The sequence below is a fragment of the Thunnus maccoyii genome, chromosome 20, assembly GCF_910596095.1.
Source record: "Thunnus maccoyii chromosome 20, fThuMac1.1, whole genome shotgun sequence".
Lineage (NCBI taxonomy): Eukaryota > Metazoa > Chordata > Actinopteri > Scombriformes > Scombridae > Thunnus > Thunnus maccoyii.
In genome coordinates this window covers 22,724,791-22,745,750 of record NC_056552.1, presented here as the reverse complement: position 1 = coordinate 22,745,750, position 20,960 = coordinate 22,724,791, and the positions used below count along the sequence as shown (strand labels likewise).

Genomic DNA, 20,960 nt, shown 5'->3' with positions numbered 1-20,960 from the left:
CGTAGGATTGCTGGGCTCAGATGAGGAGCTCGGAGTACAACCGCTTGTCCGTTGCAATGAAAGGAGTCAATAGAGGTGTCTCTGGTGCTTGACTAGGATGCCGGTGTGGAGGTTTTTCAGGCAAAACCATGTCGAAATTCAGAACTGCCTGAGGAATTACTGTATATACCCGATCTGGCCTTGGAACTGCTTTGGATCACTTGGGAGGACTTGACTTTGGAGAAGGAATTGTAGGCTACTTTATTTTTGGGGTCAATGTGTTAAAGAAGTGCCTGTCAGATTGTCAAACCCTCTCCCCTCACACTTTTCCAACATGGGAATCAGCCGGGCTGCATCCAACACTTTTTTTCTATGTTCCAAAACTGTCAATCTGATGAGTATGGCCACTTTATGCAGTGATTTGCAATGTGTGCAGAGGTGTGAAAGAAGGCAAGATTTAAACTTCTCTCTGAAGCTCTCTCTTTTTCAAACCTCACACAACTACTTCCATCACTTTTCATGTTTACAACCGAGCACAGCACCATGAATGTCTTCTTCAAGGAGAGACTGTCTCAAAGTGCCCTCATCTGTTAGATGACAAGTTTTTCGCCTCGCCTTCAAGTGTGGCCATTTTGATCTGGTGTAACGCTTTTGCCTTTAGATGTGGTCAGACCACACATCATACAAATTTCAAACATACCCTGAACTTAAGCTTGTTGCCACTGGGACCAGAACCCAGATAACAGCAGAAAAAGGATGGATGCTTTTTGATATCTTTTAAAAGGTTATCTTGAAATTAATTTTACATGGTTTGCCTAATTAGCAACCTCTGAGAATTATGAAGTGCAGTCAGTATTACCAGATTGCCAGATTTAAGCCACAGAAATTCCCACTGAAAACACACACTTATACCCTTGCACCCAATAAATCCCCTTTGGTCCTCTCACATTCACTGCTGCAAGATTTATATGTTCTGAACCAAGAAATAGCTATCCTTAAATAAAATCTTAAAATAAGTAGGCCTAGTATTCCCTTTCAAGGCCCATACCTCTGTTTGATTATATAAACTCTTCATTGTTATACATTGTTCATTCTTTATAAATATTCATTGAGTGCAGCTTTCTTGTCCCTGCTTTATTCTTATTCTTTCACTTTTCACATTGTTCATTGTCATGAGATGTTAAAGTTGCTGTGGGACTGAGACCCTGAGGCAAGTTTTGAACAAATGGATTGTCTGTTTGGAGAGAAAATGTTGTAAAACTTCAGAAGTTATTTAGTTAAAAAAGGAAAGCTTATGATGGGGGTAACTCCAGAAATGATTGAAGGAAATTGGGAGTATGTTTCATGTCTTTAAATGTTTCTAAAAATTGATCATTTCATTTTAATGTAATGCAGGTGATATCCCTGAATGTTGTTTTGCTTGGAGGCATTATTTATTGGCATCACTCATAAAACTGTTGAAGCATCTGTCTTAATATTTATCTATATTCATCTCTTGTTAAATGAGAAAGCAGAACATTACATATTCACTTTGCTTGTGGTATTCCTTTGAACATAGCTTGTTTGCTGCTGCTTTGTCCTTTGTTTTCACTGTCATCTCATATGGGTTTCACGGCTATATTAATATTTGTCACCTCATCTTCTCCCGCTGGCCCTCGACAGCTGGAAAAATTTAATCTGAAAGGACCCACTTCTCTTCCCCATCTGTCTCTGCCGCCATTTTGGGGCTAATTGGCTAACCCAACACTCATTTAAATGTAAATGGCCTCTGATGTCTTTGATGGTGAATTTTCTCCCCATCGATCATATTGCTGTTACAGTGTCATAGCATCGGTCGTAGTATGACGGCACTGAAACTGTGTTTTATCTTGCTCATGGCAGGGATAAACTTGGCTACATTATGAAACTGAATTAAAGGTGGAGGCACTAATGTTAAACTGAACTGATGACCTTGGCTTGTCTTGCTGCTGATGTAAAGAAGTACACCAGCTTGCTGATATGGTGATCATCGATGTTAAACAGCCTCTAGAACGGGTTGATTTGGGTTTCCAACCCTATTTTGATGACCTGACTTGGAACTACTGAGCTTGAACCAATTTGCAAAACACTTAATGGTCTAACCCCCAAAAAATAAAACACAAAATCTCACTTCACTTGTGGTACAGTTTTAGTTTTATTTGCTCAGGTTTTTGACATATCCGCCTCAGATTTCTGCCTCCAAACCTGTAGTCCGAAAAAAAATACACACATATATATATATTCATGGCTAGATTCTACAAGAATTGAAAGAAAGGAAATGTATTTGTGTATTTTGGGTGAACCATTTTACACTAATGTTGTTTTTATCTCCACACCTATATGAATTGAGGAGGTTGGTTATCGAAAGCCAAATGATTAATTTATCGCCATCACCGGGCATGTTTTCTTTAAAAAAAATACAAGACAAATTGCAAATTGTTGCAATGCGCCATGTACCAGGTGGTGTTGTATATGTCTGCTGCTGTCAGGCGCTTATGAAATGTTGCCAGGTTTCTGGCAAATTTTCACTTTATCTCCTCCCTCCCAAAAAGGCACCACTTACTGGTCTGTATGGAGCCTAAGGTAGTACAATTTATCCAAATGAGGGTTTTTTTCAGGGTAGAGGCAACTGCGTGGATGCGTATGCGTGGATTTGAGAGAACGAGTGGACATAGATTTGATATTATGTGCATGCGTGTGTGTTGAAGACTCATTGAAGTGGTCCAGGAGAGCCTAAAATATTCTCCTCATCTCTTCCCTCCCAAACCTCCTCTCATCTGTTTTTTAATGTTGTGTGCTTTTATTGTCACTTTGTTTAATTCTTTTTTGTCTTAATGTTTGTGACTAATTTGCGCTAATCCTTTACCCAAGCCCAATCTGCTGCTGAACACCTGAATTTCCCCTTGGGGATGAATAATGTTGTTTGAATTCTTATAATTGCAATCTGCTATTATCAATCAATCAGACTTTATTTGTATAGCACTTTCTATACAAATACAATGTTACACAAAGGTACACAATAGCACCAATACAGTTATGGGAGACTTTTGACTTTGGATCACACTGTCTTCCTGAGGGACACAGTCATCGACTCAGCTTTCTATGTGTACGCCAGCAGAAATCTTCATTTTAATTATTTACCTCTTGCACTTGACTTCAATGAGGAAAGAGACAATTCTCAATACAGCACTGTCACGACTATCCAGTAAAGGTGGATGCTGTTACATTTAGAAATCGGAAAACTATTAAAATGGTCCAAAAGTGTCAGCCTTCATTCTCAGACACTGTAACTGCTTGCAATGATAAACCCAATGAGGATTATCATCTGACTCTTTAGTTCCCCTCAGTTCTGTGTTATGTTTTAGCCTCTTTTAGCTGCTCTCATCAACTTCTAAACCAAACAGCAGACAGACAAATTTAATAACATGACTCCAAATGAATGCTAATGTTGCTGTGTCAGCTGGCTGTTTGCTAACATGTTCCCATTAACAACTTTACAGAGTCATAAGATGTCATGTGTTTCTAGCTTGTTCCACTGTGCCCCAATGAGGCCAAAAAAATGTGGCAACTTCAACATAATCATGTTATACATTGTAGGCTGATCCAGCACTGCTAGCTTGCAACATATGCTAGCTGTCCACCAGTATACTTAACTGCAGTTTCTCAGCCCCCGTGGCTTCTCAGTACTTTTGTTTCTCACTCTTCTCCTTAATTGTTGTTGGTATGACTCCCATTTGCTGCCTTGCCTTGTAAACCATGACCCAGTTTACTGCTTTCCATGCCTATACAATCTAAGGAATCTCAGTCATCACCGAAAAGGCAGCTGCAGTTAATTAAGACATTTAGAAAGGCACAGACTTCCAGACAGATTCTCAATGATAATTTGTATTAATCATGATTTTATGAAAAAAGCTGCATATTGAAATTTTAGAACTAAATTGGAAACACTTGTGCGTTGGCTGAACCTCCAAACCTGGTGGTTTGAAGTTTTTTTAGTGATTCATCAGACTCTCTGCAGTTCACTTTGTTTTTCTTTCTTTGAGGTTCGATCAAGTGAGAGCGCTTCAGTCTAAAATTACATTCTGACTCTTAGAAAGCCACCTCTGGTTCCCTGTCAACTTACTCTTTGATGTTTCATTACTAAGACTACACACTGTATGTTTGAGCTTAGCAGGCTCTCATAGATCTAAGCTTCTCTTATTAGTTCTTATAGCTTGTGCAGCATAAACAGGCCACAGCAGAGGTAATTTTGTATGAATGCATTTCGCTGCAGCTGAGACTACAATACAATTAGTTGCATAAATAGTTGCACAGGGGGACTCTCAAGTACATCCTCATTTTATATATCATATTTGGCTATCACAAGGCCCTTGTTAGTGCACCAGCTAACTGCTGATTACTTTTCCAAATAAACTACTCTCTTTGATTTAATCGCTCCCAAAGGTCTATTGAGGAGAGTAGTTCAAGTTCAGGTGTGAAGTCTGCAGCGGGTATCCTCACGAGAGATTCCAATGACCAAACATTATTCTATTTAAAAATACTAATTTGTTGTTTCAAATGTTGATTAAATTGGTGCTCATTAATTTGTGCTGCTGCTCACTTTTAAGTTTTAAGTATGTTTTAGCGATGTTTGTCGGTTGAATTGACGGTCCACCACATTGGCCCAGACTGACATATATCTCAACAACTATGAAATGAAATATGACATTTCTGGTCTCCAGACTTTGGTGATCCCCTTACTTTTCCACTAGTTTTCATTTATCCTGTGAACTATCTCGACATCTGCTTGATGCATCAGCACAAACTTTGTATACACACACTTTGATGTTCCCTTCTCTCTTCATCTAGCGCCATCATCAGGTCAAAACCTTAATTTGTCCAATACTTTGGTTTATGATCAAATACCTGCAAACTAATGACATTACCACCAGCCTCAGCTGTACTTTGTGTTCAGTGCTAACACGCTAAACTAAGATGTTGAACATAGTAAACAGTACAATTGCTAAACATCAGCATGTCAACATTTTTATTGTGACCACGTCAGCATGCTGACCTTAGCATTTAGCACAAAGCACAGCTGTGCATAAGTACATCCTCACAGAGCAACTTGCATGGCTGTAGACTCTTAGTTTTGTATGTCAGTGTTGTGTAGAAAAAGTTCTGAAATCCAGACTTATAGTATCATTATTAGTGTCAGTAATAATTACTAGCAGGATAATGAAAAGTCAAGTTTTAATGTAGATATTGTTTTCCTCTTTCACTCTCTGCTAGGTGACTTATGGCTCTTTTGACTACACCTCTCTCCTGTACCTGTCCGACTATGGCTCTGACTTCACAGGAGGAAGATTTATCTTCATGGACCAAAATGGCAACCGGACAGTGGAACCTCGAGCAGGTAACTACCAGCTATTAAAGGGTAAAGCTGCCTAACACAGAGACAAGTAGAACTGTTTTCAGCCTCAGCTTTAAAGACAGTCATGCTTGACCTGGTATAAAGCTGGATATAGTAAATCCAGACTATCGGTAGTAATACCTGGTAACACTTGGCTTATAAGCCTATTAAACCACACTTAAAGTAACTGATGCAAGATAGATGAAGGATTTCATGATCAGTCGGGTTTAAAATTATAATTGCTGTACTCAGCTGCATTAGGGAATCTGGAGGTGGTTTTAGTGCACAAATGTGTAGCAAAGTGGGCGTAATCCTCTGTAAGTGGGTAATCAGCAGCGCAGACTGCTGCACAGTGAAGGTGCAGGGGATTAGGCTAAACCTCTCTTATAGTACCCGGAGGGTTAGACAGAACAACATGTTGATCTTTAAGGAAATACAGTGGTCTGTGTCTATTAATACAGTCTATATATAGAGAGAGAATAAAGAAAATGAGGGTAAATGGATATTTTAAAGTTGCCTGTGCAAAAACTATATGGCAAAAGAATCCATACAGGGTCTTGGGGACAATTTCCTGGAGTACCATGGGATTTCAGAGGCAAATGTGAGGCATTAAAAAAACAGGAGAATTGGGGAGCTTGTGAGAAATCAGGAAAGTTTCCGAGCAGGTCACTTTAAAGGAATGCCAGAACGAGTTTGCCAACTTCTTTAAGATGTCCGTGGAATTGAATGGTTAATTTTCAGCCCTCTTGCTATGCCATTTTGGCCGTGCAATCCTGTTCAACTTTTCAACTTTACTGTCCTCAATGGAAAGTCTGTCTTGCAGCCAGTTGATACACAGATCACGCACACCTCTGCAATGTCTCTGAGCTCAAAATCAATATTGAGAGATGTGGGAAACATTCTGGTTTACTTCCTGAATGTCAAAGAAAAGATGTGGAATTTCATATGATGGCCAAGCTGGGAACCCTTTGTATAAATCAAGTCTAGTCAATTTCATGCATTTACTGTAGCCCACAATCATAAATTTGTCTATGGAGGTTTGTACAGTCTGTACAACGTACAACACCCTCTATCCTTATATGCTTGATTGGGAAAAAGAAAAAGTCCACAAAAAACAGTAGCAATAGTCAGCAATAGTCAAATTACAATATGCAGAAACAGAATGACAATGTAAACAGGTATTTATTATAAATTTAATATAAATTATCATCATAATATCGTTTAAAGGTCCCCTGCAGATATGTTTTAAGATACAGTACCAATCAAAAGTTGGGACACACGTTCTCATTAAAGGGAATGGAAATGTGTGCCCAAATGTTTGACTGGTACTGTATATTACACTACTCTGCTCTGAATAATAATTTGAGGGTAACATGTTTTTTTCCTCAAAAAAAAAAAAAAATTCCATGACCTTGTTAAAAAATCCCTAAAATTAGATCTCCCCCTCCTCCCTAATTGAAAAATCCAGAATCTCTGAATATGCACATATTTTTCATTTCAAAAGTTTTAACTGTTGGACACAAAATGTCTCCTCCTTCACTGAAAAGTCCATTCACAGTGTTTGTGCGCTTGAGGCTTCAAGTGTCCACATCACACTTGTGTGAGTTGCATACTGGACCACAATTGGCTCCAAACTAGTTGTGATGTCACAAATCATGCCGTAGGTACACACCTTAGACTCAGATTCAAGGTGAGCACAGAGAAATTTACTCCATCAGATGAATGTGAAAACAGCCTTGTAGTGTCAAACTCTGCACACACGTCATTCTGCACAGTGAAGCGCAAACATCACAACTGTAGGAACATGAAGCAAAACACATTTTTGAGTGGAGGGGGACTTTAAATAATCAGTGTAATCACAGGCGCCTGAGCAATGGAGCAAGTGGAGCAAATGCATCCCCATTATTCAGTTAGGGGGAGCAAAGTTATGGTTTTGTCAACCCACTTTTTGTCTTTTTAAAAATAAACTTCATATCAATGACCACCCTTTGAGTTGGTTCAGTTGAACCCGTCACTGACTGACACTGCAATGAGAGAGAGACAGACAGACAGAGTTGAGCTTTTCCTCACCACTTATTTAGACTTCTACAGACTGCTTTGCTTTAGTTTAAGTTTTAGTTGGACTTACTTGGAATTACTTTTCAATAAGAGGACGCATTGCTCCGTGTAATGATCTCTCCTTTCATCCAGCCACTCCGCGCTGTGCTTTCATTATTATGATTATTCTCTCATTTTCTCCACCAGGGTAAATGAGAGGCTTGAGTTTACTCCAAGGGGTGGTTTTGCAGTTAGGTCTCGTCCTTGACTAAAATGGCCCTTTTAAGTCTTGAGGAGCAAAACTTTCTGAGTTGTGCATTAAAGCAGATGTGAGATAATGTAGGTTAAAATGATCTGCTTTTGAAATGATGATTATTCATTACAACTGCATCAGCTAGTGGTGCTATTGAGAATAACTCCCACTAGAACCTGTGTGTAAAATAAACAGGTGGAATTAGATAGTTGCTGTGAGGCCATTTCATTCATCCAAATTGTTTGTACCCTCAGGTATAACATTGTTTAACCAGGTTTAATTATTTAAATTATATTGTGATGTGTTGTAAATCTATTTCATTTATATAATTGTTTGTCCTTGTTTAACCTTGAAGATGGCCCAGTAGCCTGTAATCTACTACCATTTTAGGCTACATAATGTTTTTATGAATATAATTTCAAATATGAAATAGCCAGTCTTCTTATAATCATTTCCTATCTTGATCCAACCAATTATATACTGTTCTTGATGCAGTCTTGGTTTTGCTACCATCTAAGCTAGTTAACGTGCTAACTGCAAATTAGAAAGCTGTGCTCATTTTGGAGCAGCACTGCGTGCTAACTGCCAGTCATCTATATAGATAGCTGTTGCTCACCAGTCAATAAATTAACACAGTGAAGAGACATATTTGTACCAGTAGACTTCTCTGTGCCTCTTTTGCGGAGCAGTTTATACAGAAGTGGAGGGTTATATAAAAGTGGAATGTCAGCAGCTCTGTCAGCAGCGCAAATCTGCATATCCAGATGAACTTTTTGCAAAATATTTGTGCTGACTTACTTCACCTCTGTGAGGAGATCAGCTGATTGCGTCGACTTAATTGAAATACATTGATTTCACTTACAAATGTAACTATTTTAAATGCTGATGTGACTGAGCCTTTAAAGATTTTCAGAGAAAATATTAGTGTGGTATAAATATAAGAATAGTATGCAACCAACCTTCCTTTTGATTATTGATTAATTCAATTTATTTATTTATTCTTTGTTTATATTGCAATACAAGTGACCAACATGAAGACACATATGACACAGTACAAGACAAGACAAGAGGGAGAACCAGACTCAAACTGAAACAAAAGGAAAAAAAGCAGAACAGCAGCAATAATAATAACAATGTACCCGGCAAGCAAAAAGAAAAAGCATGTGTAGCTTCGATTTTCATATTGTAGCTAAGCATGCATGTAGGTAGGTATGTGTGTGTGTGTGTTTGTGTGGGTGGGTTTTCAATATGAAAGATATATAGGGGAGAGAGAACAAACAAAGGGGGGGGGGGGCAGTATTAACAAAGGAAGAAAGAAAAAGAAAAAATAACAAAGCTACAATACTCAGGGAGGGCATCTCTGGTTATACATACATCCTGATATATTATTTATCAGGGCCAACCCGGGAGGAACAGTAGATCGTTACACCATCCGGCACTCCTCCCAAGCCAGCCTCAGCACCCTGAGAAACAACACAGATAGATATAGTAATAATTATCATAAAGACAGATAATAAATATATAACAATATACAGTAAACAATCACCCTTCCTTGATCATATCTCCTGCTTTGCTCTCTGCGTGGCCTCTGTAAACGGTGTTGCACCTGGATAACTGAAGTTATAGTCAATCTGTTCAATACAGAAACATCTCCTGAGCATGTTACCTCTTCCTGAGAGCATTATTTCTATCCTCTCTGTCATATTTTCCCTTCTTTCACTTTTTCCTCCCCCGCTCTTCCCTTCCTGTCTTTATCTCACCCCATTGTCCCTCATCTCTTACCCTCTAATCCAGCTCCTCACTTCTAACACCAATTCAAAAAACAATCCTCCTCCTTCTCTATCCTCTCTTACAATTTTTCACTTTTCCTTCTTTTTTTCCCCCTGTGTCATCTCAACTCCGCTCGTCTAACTCCACATGTGCCAGTCAGACACAAGCCCCTTACCCTGTCAGTGAGTGAGAGTGAAGCATCCTGGGCCACTGACAGTGTCCTATGATGGAGCGGTGAGGGACGTTGACTGAAGGTCATATGGTAATAAAGAGTGACTGCAGCTTGCCTGGCACCTCACCTCCTGTGACAGGTTTGTGTGAATAGCGCAGCCAGCTTGCATCACTTAAGTGAGAATAACCTTCACACAACAGAGAGAATGGTGACAGCCTGATCCCAAACCCAATGACGAAGAAAAAGAATGGAAGGGATGGGACAAGAGAAGAGAGAAGTAGGACAGTTCTTTCTAATTCTCAGTGGAGCATTTTAAAGAATCTAAATATGACGGACCTGTCAAAGAACCCATTCACTGTCACTGTGATTTTTATTGAAAGAGATGCATGAAGGAGGAGGCTCAGCAAAAAGCCATGCATAATGCACCAATAGCCGAGATCATTTATTTTGCTCTGCTAAAACACACCTTTGCCTCATTTACAATCTCTTGCAGCTGAATGCTGGGCTGTTGACTGACAGCTTTTGACCTTGTGCGAGTCTGATCCTCATATCTGGACAGGTGATTAGTTCACTGAGATAATAATGGCTCTTTGTAGGTAACAGTGACAAATAAGGTGTAATTATAACTCCAGGAAGACAATCAGGACTTGGCTGTCAGAGAGAGCAGAAGTCAAGAAGCTAATGACAATGAGCATCAGGGGGGTGGAGGTGGAAAGTGTTGTTCAAGTTGAGGAGAAAAAAGAGTGGAGGATAAGGGGAGTGAGAGTGAGAGAGATGACTGATGGATTTGCTGAATGTGAAAGCGTCCCCTATAGGGAAAGGATAGAGATGGTACGGAGGGTGGGCACAGAAAGGAAATGGCCAGGAGATAGATGAAGAGTAGATATGTGATAGAGAGATAAGACGTTCGGCTGGGTATGGCTGATACAAACAGAGCAATAGAAGGGCAAAGAGTGAAAAAGGCACATCTGCCAGTCAAGAGAGCCAATATGGGTTAACCTGCCAGCTTAGACAACCACAGGGGAATTAGATAACCTCAGCTGGGCTAAAACCACCAGCTTGACCTTGGCAGCGGCGCCTCTGCAAACATACAGGCACTAATTTCATTGGAAATGTGGCTGGACTGATTCATAGCACATAATAGGGCTGATTCATGTTGTAATGCTGCTGCGCCTGTGTGTGATGTTAAAATTAGGGTTGCTAACAAACAGTTATTTTCATCATTGTTGAACCTCACATTTATTTTAAGATCATAAGTGCTGGGCTACCACACTTCCATACAGTTTGGATAACTCATAACAGGCTTTGAGTGGTCTGAGTGATCGTGATATCCTGACTTTTAAACCCTAGTATGAATGAAGTTCCAAAAACACTGGATCCCACACTTTCCATAATGCAACCAGTAGCTTCTTTTTTTTTGTCTTTGTCAAACATCCATTTCTTTCAAACTCTACAGACAGGAGCCTTTCTGTTATAAATTTGTAGTATCCAATCTAAGCCAAGATAACTCTGATGACAAGGTTATTTCCTCAGACCACAGAAGACATTATGCAACTTTTAGTACTCCTCATGATTAGTAGATTGACCTTATTTAAAAAAAAAAAAAAAATGGGTGGAGTTCCCCTTTAATTATTTATTCAGTCCTCAAAATGGAAGAAATTACTGAAAGTCCATGGGGACGTCTTCACATTCCTCATTTTATCTAACCGACAGACCAAAACGCAAAGCTATTAAATACAGCATAAAGAAAGAGAATCTGAGTTGAGCTGAGTTACTGAATTGGTAAACCTCCCAGATCCCTTTTCATCTCATGATCAATTAAAGGGTACCTATAATGCTTTTCCGTATTTTCAGCCATATATATAATTTTACAGTGTTAGATATTCATTCATTAAATGTGGCCAAAGTGTCAAATAATGAGGTAAACATATGTAGAAGTAATCCTTCTGGGCAAACAGCATGGGTGTGGGTGTGACAGTTCTCTTTATATGGTCATCTGCTCCAGGCACAGTGCGAGAGTTCACTGCTGTGCTGGTCATCTGCAGCTCTTCATCAAACATCATTATCACTGCAGCAGTTTCTGCTTGTACTGTTCCTCCCTGCATTATTTCTAACTCATCCACTGAACAAAGAGCTCCAAATATGTCCATATGTTGTTGTTTCCACTGTTTTTTAGCGCTGCTAACAAAGCTCCACTAATTCATTGAGGAACATGTTTAATTTCCTGTAAATTCTTCACAATAAAAGTTTCCCATTATTTAGTCATTTAAAAGCTTTTAATTTGAAGCAGTAAAGCAGGAAATGTTGGGTTTGCATCAGCAGTAACTTAACACAACTCTGATACAGCTGCCCCTCGGCAGACTTCCTTAAAGAGACAGGAGAAAAATCTGCCTGTTTCAGACAGAGGCTGAACTGAACTGTAACTCATGCAAAGCTACTCTAGTGGAGTCCCAGAATAAAAATATAGAGCTGGAAATGAGCATAATAGGTCCCCTTTCATTAGTAGATGATGGCACAAAACAATAACCCACTAAATATGACGGTATTACCTGTGTGAAAGCACCTTTGCTCTTTTCCCTAAATGTCGTCTTCTTGATGTTTGCTGAGGTGGTCTTTGTGATTTGATGAATGAATTATTAATATATTCATTTTTAGACATTAGCATAAATATTGTAAACAAGTGACACCATTGATGAGAACAATGGCAGCCTCTACAGGCTTCAATGCTGCTCTATATGCTGATGTGTGGTGGGAAACAAAAAGAAAGTGCTTATATTATCAGCCCTCTCCAGGGTTTTAAATTGTAACCACAGGCTAAGTCACACGGTCATCCTGGTAATTAAATTTAGGAACGCAGTTTCCACCTGAGATCTATCCAGATTGCTCAAGCTTGTTTTCAATTCAACATTATCCCATGTCATCTACTTTTCACTTTCCAACATGTGATTCTTAATGTTCTTTAGATATTCTCTGAGCATCTCATTCCAGCCTCCCTAGAGATGCCGTACAGCCTGTGTGATTCATCCTCCATTAATTATGAATCTGTGGGAGTAATCCATACATTGACTGGACAGTGTGTCCATGTTGTAGGTGTTGTGACTTTGCTGGTAGCGTTAATGAGTATTTTGCTGCGGCAGCAAAGCTTGGTATCGGCATTGGATAAGTCATGCACCGTTTAACATCCTGTTTGTATTGCGCACTCATCCCCATTGGGTCCCCTGAAGATAAAGACCTCATAAGTGCAAATCAGTGACATGTGGCTGTTATTAAAAGCAAAAATAGACTGTAGGCATGACCTGGAGAGCAGGAATTAGTTTCCAATTGATCACAAAGTTAAGTTGTTGCTCAATTATAGCAACTATCTAAACAGTAAATTCAAACTCAGAAGCTGTGATTGCCAACCATGATTTGTACTTGAAGGGAAGGAAAAAAAAACATACATTTTTTTTAAATACTTTTAAACCTCTTTGATTAAGTTCTCAAATAAAGTAGTGCACTGTTTCTGCAGTGCATTTCTCAGAGATTACATCAGTCAATCAGGGTTTCAAGGCATATTTTTCATCAATTCCTGTTGATAAAATTAGATTTTCTGTAGGTGACTTTTGTGTACATAGCACTGTGGTTGCTACCCAGCTATTCTTCTGTGCACTCAAAACAAACTAAAAATGTAAAATGCATTTTCTCTGGTGCAAATGTCAATAAAAACCTAATATAAAAAATAAATTGCTTAAAAATAGCTAAACAAGTACATGATTATGGGAATTTCCTATTAACATTGAAAAAAGAGTAAATTGCCACAACTTTCTTGGAACAAGATAGTTTTTTTTGGCATGAGAATTCCTGGTATAAACAAATAAATTGGCTACTTCTAAGTAAAATAGCCAGCAAAATGTGCCACCCAAGTGCATATTGTGTAACCTGTCCTTCACTCTACATTACATCTTCCATCTTACTCATAGAGTTATTACTTTTGAAATGTGGAACAAATGGTACATGATAATACCTTTGATATTCACTGACAGCAGTGGTTGGTTATCATTGTAATGACATTGCTTTTCTATTACATCTCCAGAATTGGCTATTACATCTTGTCCTGCCTTGTCAAATCTAAATTACTCAAATCACCTCTCCTGTCCACTTCTGTGTTGGTGATAAGAGGAGCCATTAGCATAGCAGACAATTAAAAGAGAAACGCAGTTAGAGGCAAGAATTTAAGGATTTTTTTTTCTTTTGGAATGTGTGAGTTGAGAGAGGTTTCATCAATCATTTTACAGCCCACAGGAACTACAAGAACAGATGGATAATATAGATTAGTAACGTTAAAAAACAAGAATACTATATACACTACGAGCATCTACCATATACAATATGAAGCATGAAAAACAACAATAAAGGCACAAAATTCCATATATGTCATACATAAATGGAGTAATGTGTAGGTGATTACATTTTTCTAGTAACTGGCCCAGCACTGATTGAGACAGAAATAATCATTAATAAATTGAGAAAACAAGGAAGTTGTAACAAATAATGAATTCTAAGCACTGTCAACACCATGAAGGTAGCAGCAAAAAAAGCACAGTGTGTGAAAGTCTCATATGTTAACAGTGGAGTAGTGTGATTGACTGTATTTGATTTGGTCCACAGAGAACAGTGGTCATTGCCTTTGAACAATTAATGAAATTACATTTTTTGGTTTGTCTATATTTCGGCTGTAAATAAAACTTTACTCTGATAAAATGGGATGGGTAAACACGACTACACTTGCTGCTCTTTCCCACCCACACTACAGTACAGCAAGCAACTATAATAAATGTAGTATGTTCAGTAAAGAAAGACTGCAACAATTGCTACACCTGGTTAACCCAATGTATGCAGTAATTACAAGTTATTGTTTAATGAAAGCTTACTTTTACTCTTTTGGGTAGGTTAAGAAATCCTGACAGCCCCCCATATCACCACCACTTTCTGAAAGCTGGAGCAGTGGCATATATCAGATATTCAGATATTGATATTTGCCTCACAAATCCAGGGCTCTACTACCTTTTAACTATTTTAAACATCTGAGAGTTGTTTTCAGTCTCCCCTCATCTCATTTCATTAAGTATCTATGGTCAAACACAATGTCAGTGCACAGCAGGGCAAAGTCTTGTTTCAGTGAAAACCCCCCTAACTGATGAGATGCTAAAAGATATAAAACTGTCTTGAGGTCTTGATTTACAATGGATTGCTGATCATCATTTCTAATGAAAGTCTAAATGCTATAGGGCCAAGTGGGAAAAAGATTTGAGCTATACTTTCATAGACTGACATTGGGATTCCATCTTCATTCATTAAAATGGTAACCTTAACTTTTTATGCTCAAATGGAACCTTTTTTTTTTTTTTTTAAATACACCGGGAGGACTCCACAAGAAGAACAGCACAATTTCCAACTCATGCCTCAGATGCAAAATGTAGGCAGCAACTCTTGTACACTTTTGGAAATGAAATAAGAACATTACTGGGAATCAGGGGTTCATAGGTTTTGCTCCTCTAGACTTATTCTGCAAGCAGACTGTTCCCCTCTGCCATTTGATAAGAGAGGCAAAGTTTATTAAAACAGCCTTGATTCCTGGAAACATTGTTATGACTTGGGGGAACAAATTTCCCACTTCTACGTGGCTCAAGAAAATAGTTTCATATATAACCTCAGTAAGACTGTTTATTTTCTCAAGAAACCCAGACCTCTAAAATATATATTGAAATGACTTTAGGCACTATTTGGCAAATTACAGTTAGATACATAAGATTACTGTTGGTGTGGCAGCTGTTATGCAGTTTATCTTTTACATTAGAGTAAGAGATTATGATCAGATATTGTTGTTGTTGTCTGGAGGAAAAAGACATAATTTACCACATTATTTACATATTTATTTTTATCACGAGGTATTTCTTTTTTCTTCCTTTTTTCCTTTGGGCTCAGAGGTTTTTGGGGGTGAGTAGTGGGGATTAAATGAGAGTAGCAATGTTGTTACAATAGTGTTAGCTGAAATCTCTCAATATCCTGTAGATATTGTATTGTATTGTAAAGCTTTTACCAGTGCCCTAGGGCAACAACTTATACGGCCTGCTAGTACTATGAAAAGTTGCATGCAATATATGTATTGATAAATTTAACTATTTTATTTGTGGTCTTTTTCAAATAGAGCTCCATGTTGTAAAAATAAACCAGGTCCAATTCATGGCAGAGTATACTGGAATCGTATTAATATGCTGTGTCCATAAATTGAAAGCGCTCTGGAAGTTGAACAATGCAATACATCCTTTGAAACATATGTCCAAATTCAGTGCTAGGATCAAACATAATTTATTTGTCTTAATTTCGGTGTTTGATATAGGCAATATTTTAAGACACATATACAATTATTGTGCTTGGAATAATAATTTGTGTCTGTTGTTTTCACACAAAAGTTCAATTACCAAGTTAACAATTCTTAAAATTTCATTTTCTCATTGAAATCCAGAATCTATGAATATGTAAATATATGTCAAAAGTTTAAATACTAGATATGAGATGTATCCTACTTCAAAGAAAAGTCTGAAGTGTATGTGCACAGTAGGTTTCACATTTCCACATCACACTTGTGCAAGTTGTACTGGACCACAGTTGGCTCCAAACTAGTTGTGATGTCACAAATCATGCTCATAGATACATGTCTTAAACTCACATTTAAGGTGAGCACAGAGAAACTTTTCTTCTTCAACAGATGAATGTGAAAACAAACTCTACACATACATCATTCTGCACAGTGAAGAAGACAACATCCAAGTGAAGGAACAATAAGCAAAACAAATTTTTGAGTGGAGGGGGACTTTAAGGGTGCATTTTTTTAGCATCTAATTCCTTTTTAAGAGACTTCCTTGGTTTATATTTGGTTGAGATTTTGTGTAACACCCAAAAAAGCATTGCATAATTGCATTTGTGTCTGGGATTTCCATTGGTAAAAAAACAAAATGTCTATGCAAAAAAGGGCTGGTCAGATCGTTAGCATAGACTACTATTACTGCTCCTTCACTTCAATGAGACTTGCACAAAATAATGTATCTTTAGGTTTCTGAACAGTGTCCTCTATATGCCCTGGAAATGAGTGATTTTAAACAGTGTGAACCTTCTTGAATTCATCTGTGAATATCCCTCCATTGTGTTGCCACTAATCTGCTCTGTTGAATGTACTGAATCTGTCGGGTCCTTCACAGTACTCACACACTCAAAACGTTTACATTGACAAGCGCAAGGAATTTTTTTCAAAGATTATTTCATTGTGTAGTTATCTAAAGCTGTGTGGCTAATTTAAGCACTTGAAAATGCCCTTCTTTTCAATGACAGAAAACAAGCAGACCACCATTTATTGTCTTGCTGCTCACACTCTTTTGTTTGTGCATTAATACTTCTTATTACCCATTCTGTGGGTTTTCAGTGTAAATTCCATTGTTTTACTGCAAGCGTTGATTTCCCCTGACGTCCTCAGCTAATGCCTTGCCAGGGGGATTTAAACACACATGTGCGCGCACACACACACACACACACACACACATATTGGGGCACAATAATTCCAGCTTTTTATTCATATTCACATAATGAGATAACCCCTTCAAAAGGTGAAGAAACTGGAAGTTTTGTGACAAAACAAGTGTCTGAAAACTTTTTAAATATAAATCTCTTCATTATGGGATATAACTGCAGACTAGCTATGTAAACATTAATGAAAATGTCTATTTAAGACTGAGCAGGTTGTGTTTAGAAAGAACCAGACTGGCTGTTGAATGGCAATAGCTCATTAGCTGGCCCAGCAAAGCAAAGCCTCTCATAAAATGAAGAGAATTTGCCCTGAGGCAACCTCACCAAAATCACACTGTGTGTGTAGGTCCAAGGAAAACTTTTAAATCAGACTGTCAAAGGAATCCATTTTAGCATTTGCTAAAATACAATCCTGGAATAGGTCAAGCATGTCCTTGTAGCAACTTCAGCTCTTCATGGTTCCAGCTTCTTTCTTTTTCTTTGTGTTGTACATTTTGGGAAATATTCTTATTTACTTTCTTTTCTTTCTTTCTCTTAAAATGAGACTATCCATGACAATCTCATGTCTGTGCACTAACGTTAAGTACAGTGCAGGACTCAGGGCGTGGTTAGCCTAGCTTAGCATAAAGAGTGGAAAAAGGAAAACATTTAGCTCAGCTCTGTTAAAAAAAAAAAGTTAAAAAGTTAAAAAAAAGGAATACTATGAACTCATGAATGTAAATGTACATTTTATATTTTGATTTTATTGGGAGTTATGTTTTGGAGCTTTTTCATGACGGACAACAGTTTAGCTACAGTCAGGATGTGCCAAGTGTAGCTTAGCAAAACAACTGGAGGCAGGGAGAAAGTTCACCTGGCTCTGACAAAAGTTCAAAAATATGCCTACCAGCACCACTAAACTCATCAATTTAAACGTCAAATCTCCTTATTTAATCATACATAAAAACATCAGCCAGATGTATTGACAGTGCGTAGCATCCTTAAGTCTTGTCACCTAAGACATATAAGTTACCTCTGCTTACTGAACACATGGAAGAGCAGCATCTCCAGTTATAAACTGTTATTTAAAGAGGACCTATTATGCTCATTTCAGCTCTAAATTTCTATTTTTGGACTCCACTAGAGTAGCTCTGCATGAGTCAAAGTTCAAAAAACTCCTTATTTATCTTATATTGGCCCTTTATACAGCCCCTTAATATACACAGTTTCTCTTACACTCCGTTTTAGCTCCTGTCTCTTTAAGGCCCCCCTCCCAATGAGCCCACTCTGTTCTGATTGGCCAGCTTTACTATCAGAGTTGTGTGATTGACTTTACCGTCAATGTAAACCAAACATTTCCTGCTTTACTGCTTCAAATTAAAAGCTTTTCACTAATCTTTTGACTAACTAATGGGAGACTTTTATTGTGAAGAATTTACAGGAAGTAAAAACCTGTTCCTCACTGACTAAGCGGAACTTCGTTGGCGGCGCTAAAAACCAGTCGAAACAACAACATACGGAGCTATTTGGAGCTATTTGTTCAGTTAGAAATAATGCAGGGAGGAAGAGTACAGGCAGAAACAGCCACAGTGAGATGTTTTATGAAGAGCTGCAGACAACCAGCACACCTCCAACAGGTAAACTACTTATTTTACTTTGCTGTGCTGTGTAATGGTGTCGTGGTTTGGTGTAACTACTCCCGGAGCAGAGTAGCGAACTTGCGCATTGTGCACATATGAGATGTCCATATAAAGAAATCCGTCACGAACTGATGTCAGCTCGGGCCGAAAGTAGAAAAAACCGTTGGAAACCGAGCGTTTAGAGCAGTCTGAAGCTGCTGCTTTCTGCTCACAGGGATTACTGCTACATATGTTTACCTCGTTATTTGACATGCCGGCTACTTTTAACATGAACATCCGACATTGTGACATAATATGTATGAAAATGAGGTAAAGCATAATACCTCCCCTTTAATAAATAGGTCCAATACATAACTTCTAATGGCCTTTTTTACATTTATGCTCATGTGTGGGTTAAACACATGAACATAAATGTAAAAAAGACCTGTCTCCAGCTCAGTACTCAATGCGCAGACATGAGATTAATATCAATCTGTTCATCTCACTTTGGAAAGAAAGCAAATAAGTGGACTTCCCAAAACATTGAACTATTCCTGTTAAACCATTCTTCTCTTCTCTTTCCTAAAAACTCTCCCTGTCCATTCCTTCCTTTCCCAGGACGAGTCTCTTTCTTCTCTTCCGGCTCGGAGAACCTCCACCGCGTTGAGAGGGTGACATGGGGGACGCGATACGCCATCACCGTGTCCTTCACCTGCGACCCTGCACACGCCATCTCTGACCCTGCCCTGCTTGGAGGCACCCACGGGTGATGGTGACAGCGCTGCCCACTGGCTCGGTGAAGCCCTGTAGTACAGATGGGGAGCAGAGGGGAAAGGCAAAGGAGGAGATGGGAGGAGAGAAAAAAGAGGGAAGGAGAGGAGGAATGAAGTGAGATTTTATATGTTGGTTGTACTTGCAATAATCATGTATTGTAGCTGCACGGTCAATATCTGTAATTTATTTTAATATTATAGATATTGACTGGCTGTCCGTCATGATTGCGCTACAGTAAAATGCCACATACTTGCACCCTCTCTTTTGTAGAGGTGTTTTCTTAATTTTTAGACCCTTGTGTGTTTTTATCCAATTTTCTACAGCAGTTGCTTTTTTTTATTGAACCATCATAATCGCTGGTATTTGGCTTGTTTGGGTTCCCCACAGGTTTCTACAATCCATGCCTCTTGATCTTTGCGGGTTGGCTTCAGCAGAAATTGCTCCTCGGCTAAAACGGTTTCAGCGAAGCTAAAGTGGGATTGTTTTTTTTTCCGGCATGTCTCTGTGTGCTTTTTTTTTTATTTTAAGAAGCGGGCTGTCCATTCCTTAAAGAAGAGATATAAATCTGGTGAATCACCTACTGAATCACAAAATCTCCACTCATACTGGCCCCCATATGAGTACTCATGGCCCAAGAGGTGATTTCTTCTAAGAAGAACCCTCTCCTTATCCAGGAGTGATTGCTCTTTTTAGTATGATACCATTTGCTTTAATGTGGTCTGCAAGAACGGTTTCAAATAAAATACTGACGGAACATGAAAAGTCCTTTCTCTCTCTGTCTCATCTTCAGCACTCACAGTTATTGGTGTTTCTTCTGTTTTCTCGGCTTGATTATTAAGAAACCAGCACACTTCAGTACCCAGAATAATATTCAGTTTTCATTCAATTAACCAGTATAATCCCTGTGCACACATTTATTGATTCTACTAGAGTCTTATCTGCTCTTCCTATGAGAGCCAGACACTTGAAGGCTTGCTTGATTGATCAAACACTATCATCTGTTCAGGAAGTCATTGCGCTTGCCTTTCTTATTTTCCGCACAGCTGCTCAGGACAAACCACCGTCTGTTCTGATGTCTGATAGATTCTGGAGTTAGAGCCTAGTATCCATCATTGAGTGGATACCATATATTTTAAAAAAGGCTATTTTAAGCTTTACCTCATAATTGGATTAAATGTTAATGACAGTGTCTAATTGCAGTTGCCTCATAGTTTGACATTTCTCATCATGGTGTATGAAATGGCGTGATGTATCAAAAGCCAGTAGCAGTCTGGGTTCCAGTAATCAAAATGTTCTGTTTACTCTTGTTGCATGAAATTTCAATCACTTTCCATGGCATGCAGCCATTTTCCAGTAATCATAACAAAACTAAATCTCTTCTTACATCGAGTCACCAAGGCCTCCATA

General features: G+C 38.5%; 1 protein-coding gene across 2 annotated transcripts in view; it reads left to right on the top strand.

Annotated features, from left to right (window-relative positions):
* uts2r2 (urotensin-2 receptor 2) overlaps window positions 1-20,315 on the top strand; it is a 32,181-nt gene extending 11,866 nt beyond the window's left edge. The window contains exons 8-10 of one of the 2 annotated variants that reach the window (XR_006092865.1): window positions 5,269-5,392; window positions 19,398-19,667; window positions 19,941-20,315. Coding sequence is in view for 1 of the 2 variants with exons in the window: in XM_042397163.1 (XP_042253097.1) it covers window positions 5,269-5,392; window positions 19,398-19,549 (276 nt within the window). In the remaining variant the exon portion in view is untranslated. Of the gene's footprint in view, window positions 1-5,268; window positions 5,393-19,397 lie in introns of both variants that reach the window. The other variant, XM_042397163.1, reaches the window with a different exon arrangement.
* Window positions 20,316-20,960: the final 645 nt, after the last annotated feature.